This window comes from Sardina pilchardus, chromosome 7 (assembly GCF_963854185.1).
Source record: "Sardina pilchardus chromosome 7, fSarPil1.1, whole genome shotgun sequence".
Lineage (NCBI taxonomy): Eukaryota > Metazoa > Chordata > Actinopteri > Clupeiformes > Clupeidae > Sardina > Sardina pilchardus.
Genome location: NC_085000.1, coordinates 29,755,201 through 29,771,942, shown reverse-complemented (window position 1 = coordinate 29,771,942; position 16,742 = coordinate 29,755,201). Strand labels below are relative to the sequence as shown.

The window sequence follows — 16,742 nt, the reverse complement described above, 5'->3', positions numbered from 1 at the left end:
TTACCTTGCAGAGATGAACAGACACCACTACTCGCTGTACGTCCACAACTGTCGCCTGGTGTTGCTTCTCAGGCAGGACCCCACAGAGGCCGAGAGCTACAAGCCTGCCGAGTTCCACTGGAAGCTGGACCAGGTCAGTTCAGAGTGAGAGTTAGCCATGGTGCACAGCTTTCTTCATTGAAAGGTTTTTCATGGGTTCCCTCACAAAGCTGAAAGCTCCGCTAAGAACCTTTGTTGACACCCATAGAACCTTTCCTCAAAGGAATGTGAATAGAACCGCTGAGGAGTCCTCGGTGGAAACAAGCCAAGAGGGTCTCGATGGTGCCCTCCTCTTTGTGTGGGCACACACAGTGCCCAGTGGTTGGGTAGAATATTTGCTGACTGTGAGCAAAAGGGCTTGCTGGAGTAATTTGGCTTAAAGCAGATCCAACTCCAATCTGAAAGCAGACGACCAAACCCCGTCTGACCCAAGGAGGAGATCTTAATCCTGCTTTTATTCAGCTAAAACGTTAAGTTGGGCAGCCATGTTCTAAGCACTAATTGGATAAGGTTGGTAATTTTGTGCTTTTTTCTTGTGCGCTCGCTCTTTTATCTCGGCTGCGTAATTATTCCAGCCTCCCAAAACATTGGTAAATCAAATGAATCTTAAGCTGCTGATGTTGGAGCTGCATAAAGACCTAAGAACGGGATATACCAGAGTTGCTCTTTCTGGCGTGTGCACGCGATCAGAATATAATCCACACTCGTTAAATCCTATTTTTGTTAGCATTACTGTACTTCTGTGTAGGGGTTTAAATATTTCAAACTGGGAAGTGCCTGCCTCAGAAAGTACAAAACTAGCCCGAGGTGGGTTCAGTTCCCAGTGGAAGAAAACTGCTGGGGAGATGAGTTCAGGAAAGTAAAAAAAAAAAACTTCCAAAAGTCTCTGCGCTCCCCTTAGCAGTCGGTTTTGGCTTTGATGTGGGTTTTCATATTGAAACGCCCTTTTGTTTGAAACTTAATAAAGCACCAAATCACCCCGACGGAATCGGAAGGAAATTGTGTTGGAGTGAAGGGCCCTCTGCAAGCGCAGAAGGAGGAGGGAGGGGAGATAGGTGTGTGTGTGTGTGTGTGTGTGTGTGCGTGCGTGTGTGTGTCTGTGTGTGTGTGTGTGTGTGTGTGTGTGTGTTCTGCATCATCATGCTTCAAAGGCTTTCGTTTGTTTGGGTGCTCATGATGCGGGTTGCAGTTGTTTTGGCTGTCAGACAGTCAGACAGTGACTGCGCTGTACTACTGCAGAGTGAGCTGTAGGAAACTGCACTGCAGGATGAGCATCAGAAACTGAAGCCCCTTTTCTCATGAAATTCCTTGTTAAACCCCTAAGCATTCTCACCCAATAGTATGAGATGAAGAGCATCGTCTTCAGAGTAGATTTGATGTACTTTTGATGGCAAATGGCTGTCAGATGAAATGATGACTGCACAGCCGCAGTCCTTCTATCTGCCATAACAGTCACTACGGCAGCCATATCCACCGAGTGAATATTTCATCCCGATTTGATCTTCTCTCCCTCTTTTCCCTTCTTCTCTATCTCTCTATCTCTCTCTCTTCCCATCTCAGGTCTGCGATAAGGAATGGCATCATTACGTGCTGAACATCGAGTTCCCCTCGGTCAGCCTGTTTGTCGACGGCGTCACCTTCGAGCCGTTCCTGGTAACCGAGGACTACCCCCTGCACGCCTCCAAGCTGGAGAGCCAGCTTACCATCGGCGCCTGCTGGCAAGGTAACGCGCGGCAATTGGCTTTCGTTGCTCCTCTTTGTCTCCAGACAATGTCTCTAATTGGGTAGAAGGGATTCTCTTTGTCTGTTGCTCCCGTTCTTTCTCTCCTGTAGATTTAGGTAATCCATAGAGCATGTTGTCGCCACCTGAGGCGACATATTCTGCATGCATAACAACGTAGGCTGCTAGCGTAGCTAAGCGATGATCATTAGACGGATAATTTGGTGTAGCTCTAAGTGAAATGCATTCATCGGAAAGAGACTCTTATTTCTGGAGGCAAGAGTCCTAAACCCTGGATGTAATTTGTACGAAAGGAGTAACCCAGGCTGTGTTTCTCAAACGTGGCATTGTGCTGCAGCCTTCAATGAAGGCGAGAGTGCTCGGAAATGCATTTACATTGATTCAATTAGCACCTGCATTTAACCAGAGCGACTTAGAAAATAAGGAATAACATTCCAGCAACAAATATGGTATATAACTTAAACGTTTGTTGCAGCAGCATTTAAAGCTTATTTGGGAAACACAATCTGAAAATGTATCTTGACACTCTTGATATGTTTAACTGAGTTCTTCTCTCTGTTGGTTAACGAAGACTTGGTCTCTCCCTGCTTTTCTCTCTCTTCTTGTGTGTCTCACCTCCACAGACGGCTCAGGAGTTGACAATGAGACCGAGGCCGTGTCTGAGCCTCCCACAGGTTGCGCGCACAATTCTTCCCTCAAACGTCTCTCTCAGACATGTCGATGCGTGTACACACACACACACACATACACACATGCAGTGTTAACCCTGTGTGCTTATGCAAGCCCGCCTCCTCCCCCCAACTAAAACGACCCGCACCTCGGGGAGCGTTTTAGTTGTTCCGAGGAGTCGCACGTGCTTCTTAGCTCGCGTTAACACTTCATAGCATGAGGCAGTCTTCAGTTTCGCTCGTCTGTACGTCCCTCGCTCTTTTACGTTCATCCTGTTCTTTCTTCTTTTTCTTTTACGAACCACAGTTCAGCTGCTCTGCCAGTTTCTGTTTTCAGGTCACAGGCTGGCTGGTTTGACACAATGCACAATAGCGGAGAAGGCAAACATTCGTTTCACTGCCGTAGACACAGTAGACACAGTAGACACGGTGTCTAGTATTTTTGGCCAGTCAGGGCTGGCCAGCACTCTGCAGTGCTGCTGTGTCACCTTGAGAGAGAGAGAGAGTCCTGAAATAAACTTCCACTCAGCTCCATTGGCCAGCATGATCAGGCAGTTTTTGAGCTCCTGCATTTTAAAGCCAGCTCCCGCTAGCCACCATGACTGGGCCATTTTTAGATACCGCATCTGAATTTAAATCAGTATAAAAGGTGGCATCTCACCTATGATATCTAGGATTATATTTTTGATATGTACTCTATGGATTTACCGGTAAGCCATAGAACACATATCAAAGTCCCAGGTGTATTGTATATACAAGACACTAAAAAGTAAGATTGACAAATTAGCTGTGTATGTTTATGGAATGACAGTGTTTTTTTGTTACTCCTTCTTTACCCACTTCTTCTTTGTTTACTTTGAACCATTCATTGGCATTCCATTCTGTCACGGCATCACAGTAACTCTATTGTTCCCCCATCTTGTGTGAGAGACGTGCATGTGGCTCGGGGCCAGTTATCATCATGTGTTTCTAAGCCAAGCCTCCGGGCAACGCTCATCCTGACAGGGCACACTAACCTGCATGGCCATCAATCACGCAGGCAGTTCTTGCAGAGGTGGCATGCTCGAGTTATGAGACCAAAAAAACAGACTTTGCCAGCGCGTGTACGTGTTCCCGAGGCTCACTGTGCCCGTCTCCGTTTCTGTATCCTGTAGGTGGCAGTGCCCACATGGCTCAGTACTTCAGGGGCAACCTTGCCGGGCTCATGATCCGCTCGGGCAAGCTGGACAACAAGAAGGTGATTGACTGCCTGTACACCTGCAAAGAGGGCCTGGACGTGCAGCTTCCGGAGGAGGTGGCCAGCAACGTGAAGGTAAGGGGAAGGGTCAGCGTTCAGAGGTCAGAGGTGAACATCTAAGAATAGAAAGCAGTTTCCCTTGTGATTCGCCACCTTTCATTGAGCTATTCCTTGGAGATACCTTGGTCATACCAACTCCCTCTCTCTCTCTTTCTTTCTCTCTATCTTTTTTGTCCTGTGCAGGTGCAGCTGAACCCCAACCAGTCCTCTCTGACCCTGGAGGGTGATGACATTGAGAGCTTTGAGAAGGTCATGCAGCACATCTCCTACCTGAACTCCAGGCAGTTCCCCACACCTGGCATCAGACACCTCCGCATCTCTACCACGGTCAAGTAAGTGGCGTTGTCCATCCCATTTCTTCATCCCATTCCGGTTCATTCCATCCTGTTATCTCCATACACAAGCAGATTGTTTTTCTCTCTATCTATCTTACTCTCTGTCTTCAGTTCAGTAACATTATCCCAGTGCACGTATGCATGAGAATGGTTATGATGCAGAAAGCAGCACTCTCAAGCTCTTAAGCTCTCTTTCATTGCGGCATGTTGTCAATAAACATACGTCTTTGAGCAGATGCTCGAGGGCGCCGTTTTCAACTTTTATTTTTATCGTGTTGTTCTAACTCGCACCCAAACAGGGATTTATTTTTGGGAGTTTAGCGAGCCTGTTCCTATGGTAACTGCTACGATGCTCTGCTATATCAGTAATCTTCCCCTGTCCTCTTCCTCCTCTTCCTCGCCCGCGTCAGGTGCTTCAACGAGGAGACGTGCATCTCCGTGCCCGACGCCGAGGGCTACGTGATGGTCCTGCAGCCCGAGGAGCCCAAGATCAGCCTCAGCGGCATCGACCACTTCGCCCGCGCCGCCATCGACTTCGAGAGCCCCGAGGGCGTCACCCTCTTCCCCGAGATGCGCATCGTCAGCACCATCACCCGCGAGGTGGAGCCGGAGACCGAGACCGAAGGCGAGGATGACCCCACAGGTACTGTTCTGCTAATCACAGTAATAATAATAATAATAATCATCACTAATGCCATCACAATAATGGGCAGTTATTTAGCAATAGGAGAGAGCTAGTATTAAAGGAATACGCCACCCAAAAATGAAATTAAGCTAGTCTCGGTCACCCCCAGAGTTAGAACAGTGAAAAAAACCCGGTTAAAATCCGTCCGGGCATTCTCCTGCTTTGGGAGCAGCGATGTTAGCTTTAGCTTAGAACAGTTGCTGTAGATGAAGGGTGTCAGTGAGCACGTCCTCCAAAAAAGTGACCGAGACGTCTACATTTTTTTCTAAATATATCTTGGGAGCCGTGTGTTCAAAACGAGTACAAATCATAATGCAAAATCGAACGAGACTATTACCTGGGCAGATCTTTACTTGGAACTATTTTCAGCCTCATCGCCGACGAAGCACCGCTAGCTAGGCGCAAAGTTAGCAGTCTTGTAAACTCCCAACTAGATTCGACTGGAACTTCACAAGTGGTGCTACGTGAGAACTTTGCGCCTAGCTAGCGGTGCTTCGTCGGCGATGAGGCTGAAAATAGTTCCAAGTAAAGATCTGCCCAGGTAATAGTCTCGTTCGATTTTGCATTATGATTTGTACTCGTTTTGAACACACGGCTCCCAAGATATATTTAGGAAAAAATGTAGACGTCTCGGTCACTTTTTTGGAGGACGTGCTCACTGACACCCTTCATCTACAGCAACTGTTCTAAGCTAAAGCTAACATCGCTGCTCCCAAAGCAGGAGAATGCCCGGACGGATTTTAACCGGGTTTTTTTCACTGTTCTAACTCTGGGGGTGACCGAGACTAGCTTAATTTCATTTTTGGGTGGCGTATTCCTTTAAGTAGCCCTTACTGACCACAGCTGGTTTGATTTCACAATCAAACAATGATTATGAAACATAATTCATATCTACAGTATGTCTAGTGCATCTGTTTCATGATGATTTTTGTCAATACTAAAAAGAAGAATACTGCGGACTCTTTTCATAAACCTCCGTGTCCACTCTTTGTCCCTCAGTTCAAGAGACGGTGGTGTCGGAGGAGATCATGCACAACCTGGACACGTGCGAGGTGACGGTGGTGGGCGACGACCTGGACGGCGAGCACGAGAGCCTGGAGGTGGACCTGGCCCAGGTGCAGCAGCACGGCCTGGAGATGAGCTCCTCCAACGTGGGCATGATCATTACCGGTACGCCCTCGTCTCCTCTTCCCTTCCTACAGCCCCCTCTCTCTCTCTCTCTCTCTCTCTCTCTCTCTCTCTCTCTCTCTCTCTCTCTCTCTCTCTCTCTCTCTCTCTCTCTCATGCTCTTGCTCACACACACTCTCTCTCGCTCTCTCTTTCTCATACGCTCTCTATCTCTCTCTCTCTCTCTCTCTCATGCTCTTGCTCACACACGCTCTCTCTCGCTGTCTTTCTCATACGCTCTCTCTATTTATCTCTCTCTCTCACACATGCTTTCTCACGCTCTCTCTCTCATGCTCTCTCTCTCTCTCTCTCTCTTTTTCTTTGCCGCTCTGTCAATTCCTACATTTGCTCGTTTTTATGGCCATTCTCAACCCACCTGTGTTCCATGGTGGAGAGAGTGATAAGTTGACGAGTGTGAGCACTTGATGCTAATGCATGCGAAAGAGAGATGATGATGATGATGATCACGGCACCAATTAATGCCCTCTGCTATGAGTCATCAGAGATCAGCGCTGATAATGCAGCGTGCTTGAGTTGGGAGCGAGTGAATTGGATGAGTGTCTGACCTGAATACCGTCCTCCGTCTGAAAAGCTGGAACCGGGATTTTTTTAACCAACGGAGGGTGTGTGTGTGTGCGTGTGTGTGTGCGTGTGCGTGTGCGTGTGCGTGTGCGTGTGCGTGTGCGTGTGCGTGTGCGTTTGCGTGTGCGTGTGCGTGTGCGTGTGCGTGTGCGTGTGCGTGTGCGTGTGCGTGTGCGTGTGCGTGTGCCGGGGGGATGAACAAAGGGGTTGCCTCGCTCCGGGGACAAACCCTGGAGTGGGCCTGCTGGCCAGGGGCAGGTCCGTGATTTGCTCCATGAGCACCTGTGCTATCGTTTACCTGAATGCTAAGAGTGTCTCTGTTTCCTGTGTGCAGGTGTGAACACCATGGCCACCTACGAGCAGGTGCTGCACCTGATCCGCTACAGGAACTGGCACACGGAGGCCCTCTTCGACCGGAAGTTCAAGCTGACCTGCTCCGAGCTCAACGGCCGCTACATCAGCAACGAATTCAAAGTGGAGGTAGGACTGGATCCTCGGATTCTGGCACGACTAGATTCTGACGTGACCTCAAATGAAATGCGGCATAAGGGTTGGATTACCATACGGATAGGATCACGTAACAGACACACAGTGTATTAAGCGGAGGAACAGAACAGTGAGTGTGAGCTTTCCAACTGCAACCGTGTTTGACTCATGTCCCATTCCCACTGTCTATGTTTGCCCCTATAGGTGAACGTCATCCACACAGCCAACCCCATGGAGCACGCCAACAACGCCATGGTGCAGCCCCAGTTCATCAACCCAGTGCACCATGCCTCAGTGGACCTCTCCGGACACAACCTGGTCAACGCTCACCAAGCCTCAGGTGAACACCCTGTCCCATACTCACATCTGGCCCGTGGTCACCATGCTTTTAGATTCACTCCACTTTTACACATGAGCACAAGCACCACTCTGGCATGGGTGTTTGAGCGCGTTTTATAAGTCGTTCTTCCCACGCTCACGGTCATCTTTTTATTCAGAGGTCAATGTCCAAGGGAATTTGTAGATAACGACTTTGCTGAATACTGCACTTCATGTACTCATTCTTCCTCTCATCACCGCTAGAGAAAAATGTCGTTTAAAGGAAACAAAACTCAGATTCCAGGAATAACGTCATCACTCCTGGCATCCAGGTCAAGTTACCTTCTTGTCCACGAGGACGCCTTGTAGTCCCCAACAATAGTTGTACTAGATTTTTTTTGTTGCTGTTGCTAATCTCTTGTTAAAGTTAATCCGGCCCTTGTAATCAAACCTGTAATCTGCTTAATTTTTTCGTTCTAAAATTCTGCTTTCTTTTTACTGCATGCTTTTTCTGGTGGATTAGAGTCAATTAACATGGCAAAAGTAGGGCACACATGAAATGTTTTCGTTTGGAGCTTGTTTAATGGGTGCAAGTTGAAGGATTAAGGGTACGCGTGAGTGCTGCCTGACATCTGGATGCACCAGGAGCGTGGAGCCTAACCTCTGGGTCTGCACATATTTCGCAGTACATAAAGAGTTTGACCCAGAGTTTGGGTCAAATGGCGTTTAGACAGTCAAAATGAAAAGGAGCTGCCTGTCAATGCCCCCCCCCCAACTGGTTGTGTTTCCTCCCCCTGACACCCCCCCCCCCCCGCACCACCTCTCTCTGACACATGCACACACCGTGTCTGATACATACCCACATGCCATCTCTCTTTGTGTGTGTATGTGTCACACACACACACACACACACACACACACACACATACACTCACACACACACTCTCACACTCCTCGGGTTGTGTCTCTCGTCCCTCTCTGCAGTGGTGCCCAGCGCGGCCACCGTGGTGATCGTGGTGTGCGTGAGCTTCCTGGTGTTCATGATCATCCTGGGCGTGTTCCGCATCCGCGCCGCTCACCAGCGCACCATGAGGGACCAGGAGAACGGCAAGGAGAACGAGATGGACTGGGACGACTCGGCCCTCACCATCACCGTCAACCCCATGGAGGTACAGCTAACAGACACACACACACACGCACGCACGCACGCACGCGTACACATGCACACACACACACACATACACACACACGCGCACACATGCACACACACACACACACACACACACACACACACACACACACACACACACATACACACACGCACGCACGCGTACACATGCACACACACACACACACACACACACACACACATACACACACACGCGCACACATGCACACACACACACACACACACACACACACACACACACATACACACACACACACACACACACACACACACACACACACACACACACACACACACACACACACACACACACACACACACACACACACACACACACACACACACACACACACACACACATACACACACACACACACACGCGCACACATGCACACACGCACTGTGCTATTGAGGCAGCCGGACAAGAGGATTAGTTGTGTATTTATGGATGGCTGTTGGGTTAGCGTTGCTGCATCTAATGCCTATTTAAACACTGCAGCAGAGTGGCTGTGTCCTCACAGCTGAGCTCTTGCTCTACTAAACAAGCTACTCCACTCACCCACCCCCCCGCCCCCCCTCCATTTTAAAAACATTTCATGATTTGATCTCCTGTTGGAACGCTAATTTTTCTTTCTCTCACTTTCTTTCTCTCTCTCTCTCTCTCTCTCTCTCTCTCTTTCACTCTCTCTCTCTCTCTTTCACTCTCTCTCTCTCTCTCAGACATATGAGGACCAGCACAGCAGCGAGGAGGAGGAGGAAGAGGAGGAGGAGAGTGAGGATGGCGAGGAGGAGGACGACATCACCAGCGCCGAGTCGGAGAGCAGCGAGGACGAGGAGGGCGCCGAGCAGGAGGACCAGCAGGGGGCCAGCAGACAGCAGCAGCTGGAGTGGGACGACTCCACACTTACCTACTGAGCACACACCACATACACACACACACACACACACACACACACACACACACACACACACACACACACACACCACAAACACACGCACACCTCCACAAACACGCCTGCACACACTCTCACCAACACCACCAACACCACCACCACCAAAACCAACCCCACCCTCTCACCTGTCAGTCAGCTGGGACCCATTGTCCCTCCTGCGCACCCCCAAACCCACCTCTCCACCCTTCCTAAGGAGCCATGATTATTGAATCAAAAAAACTTAAAAGCAAAACAAGTATATATGAATATATATAAATCTCTATATATCTGGTGTCTGTTGTTACAGATGTGGCAGATTCAGCTTCATTTCCACCCGGCCAAGGCTTCCCTGTTGTCATCTTTTAGTGGTGGTCCGAAGTGTAGTATAGTTTTCAAAGGATAGCTGAGGTCGTTTTTTTAATTTATATTTATGAGTTGTTGTTCTTTTTTTAAATCCCAGGGAAGCTTGGTATAGATTTTTTTGCATTGTTCTGAGCTATGTGAGGACACGACCTTGCACCTTTTTTATTTTAGTCCTTACACATGTAAAGTCTTTTAAACCGGAGAATGATTTGATGTATATTTCTTGCACATGTACTGCATTACTAATTTGTTTGCCACAGAAATGCAAGAGAGAGGCTTGGACTCCTTGCTTTGTTTTTCTTTCTTTCTCTTACCTTCTCTCTTTCTTTCTTTCTTTCTTTCTTGTGCGCTTGTGAGGGTGAGAAAAGGAGAAGCAGGTGATAAATGCTTTGAACATGCAAGTTGCCATACTTACGTTTGCTCTCCTTTCATTTTCCTCTTTTCAGTGCATGAGAAAATAAATTTGCCGAGTCATGTGTAGAGGATGAAGTTGCTTTTTTGATATTTTGTAAATACAAAACGAGACCATGTAATTAGTTTGTGTGTGTAGTGATGGCCTGAACCACGGGTTCCAAGTACAGTATATATTATAATGATGCAGTAACCTGCTGTAGATTGTTTGTGTCTCAAATGCTTTTAGCATGTTTTAAAAAAAAAAAAAATTGGCAAAACTCTTCCTTCATGCTTCTGTGAGAAACATTTTCTTCGAAGAGAGAAACCCATGTCAAAAAAAAAACATCAGTGAGGTTTCTAGGGCAAAGTGTCACTCATTTTGTCTTCGTTTTTAAGATGAGGGGCCTCAGACTTGGATCGGTCTGTTGGTTATCATTTTGCTAAATCTTTGCCAGGCTTAGGAAACATGCTCTGTCGCTAAGCTTTGATGTGTTTCCATTCCTGTGATAGCCTCACGACGGGCCCAAATTCAGTAACCACGTTGAGGTGCTAAACGTGCGTATATGCGGTACAGAGTAGTCCCACCTGCAGATGTGCAATCTTTTAAGGTGATGGGTTCAAACTCGTCCTGTCACCTAACATAATGACTCTACTGGAACCGAGCCTAGAGTTTCCCCTCATAGGTGCCCTCAGTGACAATGGTTGTTCTGCCATGTTGTCGTCATACCAAACAGATTTTATAGACTGATCGAAGAGGTGTGTCAAGAATTTGAGCTTTACAAGAACCCAGTCCAGGAACAAGCACACTGTTGCTTCTTGAATGACAGCTGAAAATTGCTATTAGACGTTGTCTGTTGGCTACACTGCAAAAAAACAATGAGTAGATTAACCTTGACAAAAATGTAACACTTGATTCATTTTTCATTGGTCTATCACTGTCATGGTAGTAATAGGTAGTCACATTCTGTTCAGGAATACTGGCGTACCTTTGAGGCTTGTAGGCTTTTGGCAATGGGACTGTACTCTTGTGAAATTGTGAAAATTGATCAGGTGTTACCATTTTTAATTGTAAAATTCAGAGAAATATTTTTTTGCAGTTGACCACAATGCTTTATTCTTCACGCAATTGTACTGTAGTCATGTTACGTTTGTTTACATTTGCTGAACTTGTTTCCCTTCTGCTAAGTGTAAGAAATTTATACAACCAATTGGGAAGATGTGTCTAGTGTTGATCTTATGCTACTGTACTTCCGTTGAAAAGTGATTGTCTCTTTACCCCATAAAAACTGGACAAATAAAGGTTTACCCTACACAAAATGATGCATAGATGAAATCGTATTTATGGGGAGAACTAAACAGATCATTGAAGCAATATGCAGATGTTGAAGAATGTGAAAAAGCTTTGTATAATCTATGGTTCGATAGTTGATTTAAAAAAGAAGAAGAATGTTGAAGGTCTGCTGTAGCTGGGCTGAAGATGATCTGAAAACCCTCCATTTTGAGGCAAGCAACCAAGTGTTGTAAGGGTCATCTGTGCTCAGCAATGTAAGGATCATAGGTCTGAGCATTCTGAAGACCAGTGGGTTGAATTCATTTCTGTTACATTGTTATTTTCCTTATGTTGCTTTGGATAAGCAACTACCCATCCCTCGATACAGAATAGGGCCTAACAGAGAGGTCCAAGTATAAGCTGGTGAAGTTGGGAGTGCCTTTTGCCTATCACAGCGTACTAACACAACTAATAAAGACAAAAAAAAGACAGAAAAAAATCACACTCATCCACGTCATAGTCCTGGTGATTTCGTTTTTACCTTGTTTTGTAATTATTTAATGCTAGAGTTGTTACAAATGAAGGGGGAGTGATTTCATTATTTTTTTGTTGTAATATGGGGTACTGGGGGTCAACTGCTAGTTAATCAAAAAGTGAAAGTTTTAATTGTCCTAAATAGCTGTATTGTGTTCACGTTGTTGTGTAGAGAAAGTAGGTACATATTGTTCTCATCGATAGATATTGTACTCAGTCATGTTTAAGGAAATCCACTTCTAAAAAGCTGTACATTATTGAGATGCTTTAGGCAGCATCATGTGGGTATGACTTTACCGATCTGTGTATAGTGAAAGGCCATTTTGAAGTGTATTGCCTGATTACCTGACAAGAAAACAATATATAGAGGGCAGCATGAAATTCACTGGAAGCAACAAAAATAACCAGTTCTCTGCAAAACTCACACAATATTGTAATAGTCTTTCACAGACACAAACACACACAAAATGAGTTGGTATCACTATGTTTCTTTCCTTGTGAAGTCATTCTAAATCTTGTTGAGGTTGCTGTAGTAACCACAGGATCAATACGTCAACCATTCCATTTCAAGTCCAGATTTGACTCTGTATGCAAAAAAGTTCCATTGGGTTGTATTTCTGCTCAATCCTTTCTATAGCCTTTTTTTTGCTGGGTGTTGATTTCTCCTATTGGTGGCCCTACTGGTCACCATGGACATGTTTGTCATTATGGCATGTAATGGAATATCCATTACACTGCAAGAGAAGCCCCACATGAGACTAAGTTTGACAGGAGAGATGTTTTTAAAAGCATGAACAGCCCAGCTATTACATTTTGTGTGTACTACACATTGGACCCTGGGCTTGGGAGAGTTGGCAGAGGAATAAATAAACTACTGATTCTCAGACTGTATTCGCAGGCATATACCTTCTCCAGTGTCATCTGCCTACCTTTTTCCTTTTCTTTTTTATTTTGCTCTTAAAACGGAAGGCACAAAGAATGGATGTTTGTAGATTTGTTGGATGCTCCCTTTGTGCTTGTCAGGGCTGCACTCACTCTTCTACCATTCAAAGGCATCATATGGTGAAGTTTATGCTTGCTCATGAACAAAAATAAAGGAAGTCAAGATGAGATACAAAGTGGTCTCTGACTCAGCGTCATGTCTTTTCATGGATGCTCTTGCAAAGCTTGCAAAATGTTTCCTTCTAGAGTCCAGGAATTTAGTACTTAGCCGAGTGTGACTGTTAAACCGCAACATACATGTTGATAACACTATGTTAAAATAAATCGCACAAGATGTACAAATATGGCAGTATACCAGAATGGGGGAGGGGTGGGGCTCCGCAGACTTTCAATATTTCAATTATTTTGTTGCATTTCTGGTCAGTAGCTAATAAAACAGTGCAACAAATGCTGTATGTCCATGTATGTCTAAATATCCATGAATTGTACAAACCTTTATGTTCTTGTAAGGAGCTCTGGTGACCCCAGGTGTTGGAAATGGAAACAACTGCTACAAGAGAAAAAAAAACCCGCAGCAATAGAGATGTCCTCTACACATTAAGAAAATGGCGTTTAGGGTTTTGCTGACAGTACACAATCTTCACTGATAAAACCATCCCTTTGACCTCCATGGCCCTTTCTAGCTGATAGCCCAAGGGATGCAATATCCTAGTTCAAACTCAAGACCTCTCTGGTCCTTTCATTCATTTTTGGGAATGTACTGAATGACTGTTTTTAGTTACTATCCTACACTTCTATGGTCAACTAAATAGTGTTCATTATTGTCAGAAGTCCATTTAATGAACTAACGTTGCAAACAGTGTGAACATAAATCACCAAACAAATACATTGATGTTTTGAAAATGTATAAATATGACTCACATAAAATTTCAGTAACCAAGTAAAATGTTACCGTCTCATTTCACAAACACAACAATATCAAAGGACGCTGCACAGGCTTTGATGTCTGTGCATGAAATGCAGCATAGCAGAGATTATCAGTACAATGATATTATGCAGCATTGTTTCAAAATGTGGTCACTCATTGATCCTACTCAAATCATAGACCTTCTTGGACAAGTAATAACTGCAATGCCTTTTCATGATTTCACACACAAAAAAAGAAAACAAATAACACATACAAAGTGCTATTTACGTGTTCTACTCTTACATATGTAAGGCATACATTTAAGCAGCAATGTAAACTTTCATTGTTGTACCTACAGGAACCTAATATACAATCATGTCTTTGCATGCATCAAAAAAGACTGTAAGAATTAGATATAAAACCCCAACATTATCATGGTTTATCATCTAGACCAGCAATAAAGCTGGTGAATATACTATATCTATGGTTTGATGGCACTTCACATTCAATATAAAACAGGCAGGAATTGTTATCCTTTTCAAAATAGACTGGGCAGTACTGTTAGACCACATGCCTGGAAAGGACAATGAAATGTTTACCTAACAAAATTTAGGTAGATAAAGGGGCAAATATATACAGTTAGTCAGCAACAATCTAAAGTACGTCACAATTAGGTAACTTGACCGTGGTTATTTCATCCTAAGCCCGTTGACTTGAAAACTGTGTCTCACAAGCACATGGCCAAGCAAATGTTTTGTCATCATATTTAGCTAGCTTGGTCGAACCCCATTGTCCTAACCAGACTTGGGTTCACAACAGTCACTGCCTTAAAAAAGAAAAAGAATAAAATCATATCATCTATACAAAAACAAATGAACAAAATCACTGGAATTTCCAGCTGTAAATGAAGCAGCTATGCCTTGTTTTTCTCCACACCAGAACTAGCCAATGCCATTATCTTGTCTTCAGATCCTAGAAGAGAATCATCAGTAAGAGAATGATGAGAAACGATAGACAAATCATATAAGCCGTTTCAATCGTAGTCTAAACTATGAACTCTATGTAAGTCAATAGGGATGCACAGCTTCGACATTTCCTACCAGACAAAATATGTTTATGACAGACAGAGATGAAGCCATATTGCTGGATATAGTCGGAATCGTAAAATAATGTAAACTCCCAACATTTGAGTCATGTCCACGATGGCCAAATCAGTCTCCATATGGATGCCACAAAGAGCTCCAGACTTACCCAGGTTGGCAGTGACCTTTTCAAACTGGCTGAGTGTGGCACTAGCATTAGTTGCTAGGAACGTCTCATCCTCTGCAGTGAGCTTTGAGAGAGACAGACAGAGAAATGTATCCAAGAGTGTGACTTTGAACTAGTGGCAGTCGACACTTCTGGCCGGTATATATAACGTACGGAAACGATGATACGATAAGCGTTCTCACCTTCTCCCCCAGTTTCCTCAAGGCTGTGAGGATCTCCACTTTCTGCTGTGTGTAGACATCCCGTGAAAGCTTTCCCACAATCACATCACGGTCCATCTATGAGGGACACAAACTCATATAGTCAGTAGGCCTCTAGCGTATTCGTTTGTAATTTGTCTGCATGGGTAAAATATGGTGGTAATATCGGTTTCACTTTCATCCTACCTCAGCCAGCCTTGTCCTCAGTTGCCCAGGCTGCTTCTTTGCAAAGAGTCTGATCACTTCAGGAGTCTTGAATGCCTGGCTGATGGCAGCTTGTATCGCCTGGAAAACCCAGAATATGTACCCTTGATCAGTCTGCGATGACTTTCCTTCCATATGAATGTTTCCAGTACATTGTAGTATTTGACACTTACCAGTTGCATTCCCCCAAGCTCATCAACTAAGGTCATGTTTCCAGACATGAGCTTCTTCAGTGACTCGTTAAACTCATTTAGCTGTTCCAGCGTTTCACTCTTGGTTTCCTCATATTCTGTATCATCAAGATCTTCTCTGGTGAATGACAATACAGTGTTACATTAGAATACTATTACATTCATTTAGGCTACTGGCATGCAGCTGGACATCATCTTGTTGACTAAAAAAGCTAACCTGCATTCCTCCAGGTCCTGAAGCTGTTGCATTAACCGATCCAGCTGTTCCTCCATGTTCTGCTTCAGTTTACTGGTTTCTGATTTCCCACGAGAGGCCATTTTTGATAAGCTTGCACCTACACACACGTAGTGAACAACGGATGAGACAATGCACATTGACATGTGTATGTATCTCCTAAACAACTTCCTTCATTGCGTTAGCTTGCTGGATACTTCGCACAGGATCCTTTGGGGAAAGAGAAGTAGGCCAACTACAACCAACATGACGTCTACAATGAATGACAGTCATATGATAACACTGCTAGAATAATGTTAATCTAATTTACTGTCAAGTCACACGTTTCCAAATAGATTTAGAATAACACAACCATCGCAATGGGGTTGATGAGGAAGCTGGGGAGCTTACATTACTTCAAATAAGGTATACATATTACACATACTACACATGTATACAAATACAACGTTATATTTGTGCTTCTAGGAGCAGGAAGTTGAGACGATATCTAAACTCGGTGTTGGTTGTTATCAGGCATAGAAGCTACCCAACATCCTTTACCAGTTGATCTAGCTAGCGTTAGCTAACTACCTACCTACCTAGCGTTGCCAGAGAGAGTTCAGAAAGTGAAAAGATAGCTTTATACATTCATAGGGCTTAGTTAATGTCAAATTATATCAAAACGTGAAACTTATAAAAACACAACTAAACAAAACTGCTACCAAGGCACTTACCTCTAGAACCAAGACCTTTTTGTTAGACAGTTGTTTCGCAGCCAGTGCAATGAAAATGCTAGCTCCAGTGCTTTGCACTGAT

At 44.8% G+C, this 16,742-nt stretch overlaps 2 protein-coding genes across 8 annotated transcripts in view; one reads left to right on the top strand and one right to left on the bottom strand.

Moving 5' to 3' along the window:
- Positions 1-13,121, top strand: part of clstn1 (calsyntenin 1) — a 34,941-nt gene extending 21,820 nt beyond the window's left edge. For 4 of the 7 annotated variants that reach the window (XM_062541724.1, XM_062541722.1, XM_062541725.1 and 1 more), the window contains 11 exons: positions 12-133; positions 1,600-1,762; positions 2,404-2,454; positions 3,603-3,760; positions 3,929-4,077; positions 4,491-4,723; positions 5,765-5,935; positions 6,849-6,994; positions 7,205-7,340; positions 8,303-8,487; positions 9,228-13,121. In XM_062541724.1, the coding sequence (XP_062397708.1) occupies positions 12-133; positions 1,600-1,762; positions 2,404-2,454; positions 3,603-3,760; positions 3,929-4,077; positions 4,491-4,723; positions 5,765-5,935; positions 6,849-6,994; positions 7,205-7,340; positions 8,303-8,487; positions 9,228-9,422 (1,709 nt within the window). In that variant the 3' untranslated portion in view covers positions 9,423-13,121. The remainder of the gene's footprint in view (positions 1-11; positions 134-1,599; positions 1,763-2,403; positions 2,455-3,602; positions 3,761-3,928; positions 4,078-4,490; positions 4,724-5,764; positions 5,936-6,848; positions 6,995-7,204; positions 7,341-8,302; positions 8,488-9,227) is intronic. The other 3 variants (XM_062541727.1, XM_062541726.1, XM_062541728.1) reach the window with 1 other exon arrangement.
- A 653-nt stretch (positions 13,122-13,774) lies between these two features.
- lzic (leucine zipper and CTNNBIP1 domain containing) lies at positions 13,775-16,733 on the bottom strand. Its single transcript, XM_062540117.1, has 7 exons — positions 16,661-16,733; positions 15,930-16,047; positions 15,695-15,830; positions 15,504-15,602; positions 15,300-15,395; positions 15,100-15,181; positions 13,775-14,820 (listed from the first exon to the last, which is right to left on the bottom strand). Exons 2-7 carry the CDS (start codon positions 16,028-16,030, stop codon positions 14,762-14,764), a joined length of 573 nt encoding a protein of 190 aa, XP_062396101.1. The 5' UTR covers positions 16,031-16,047; positions 16,661-16,733; the 3' UTR covers positions 13,775-14,761.
- Positions 16,734-16,742: the final 9 nt, after the last annotated feature.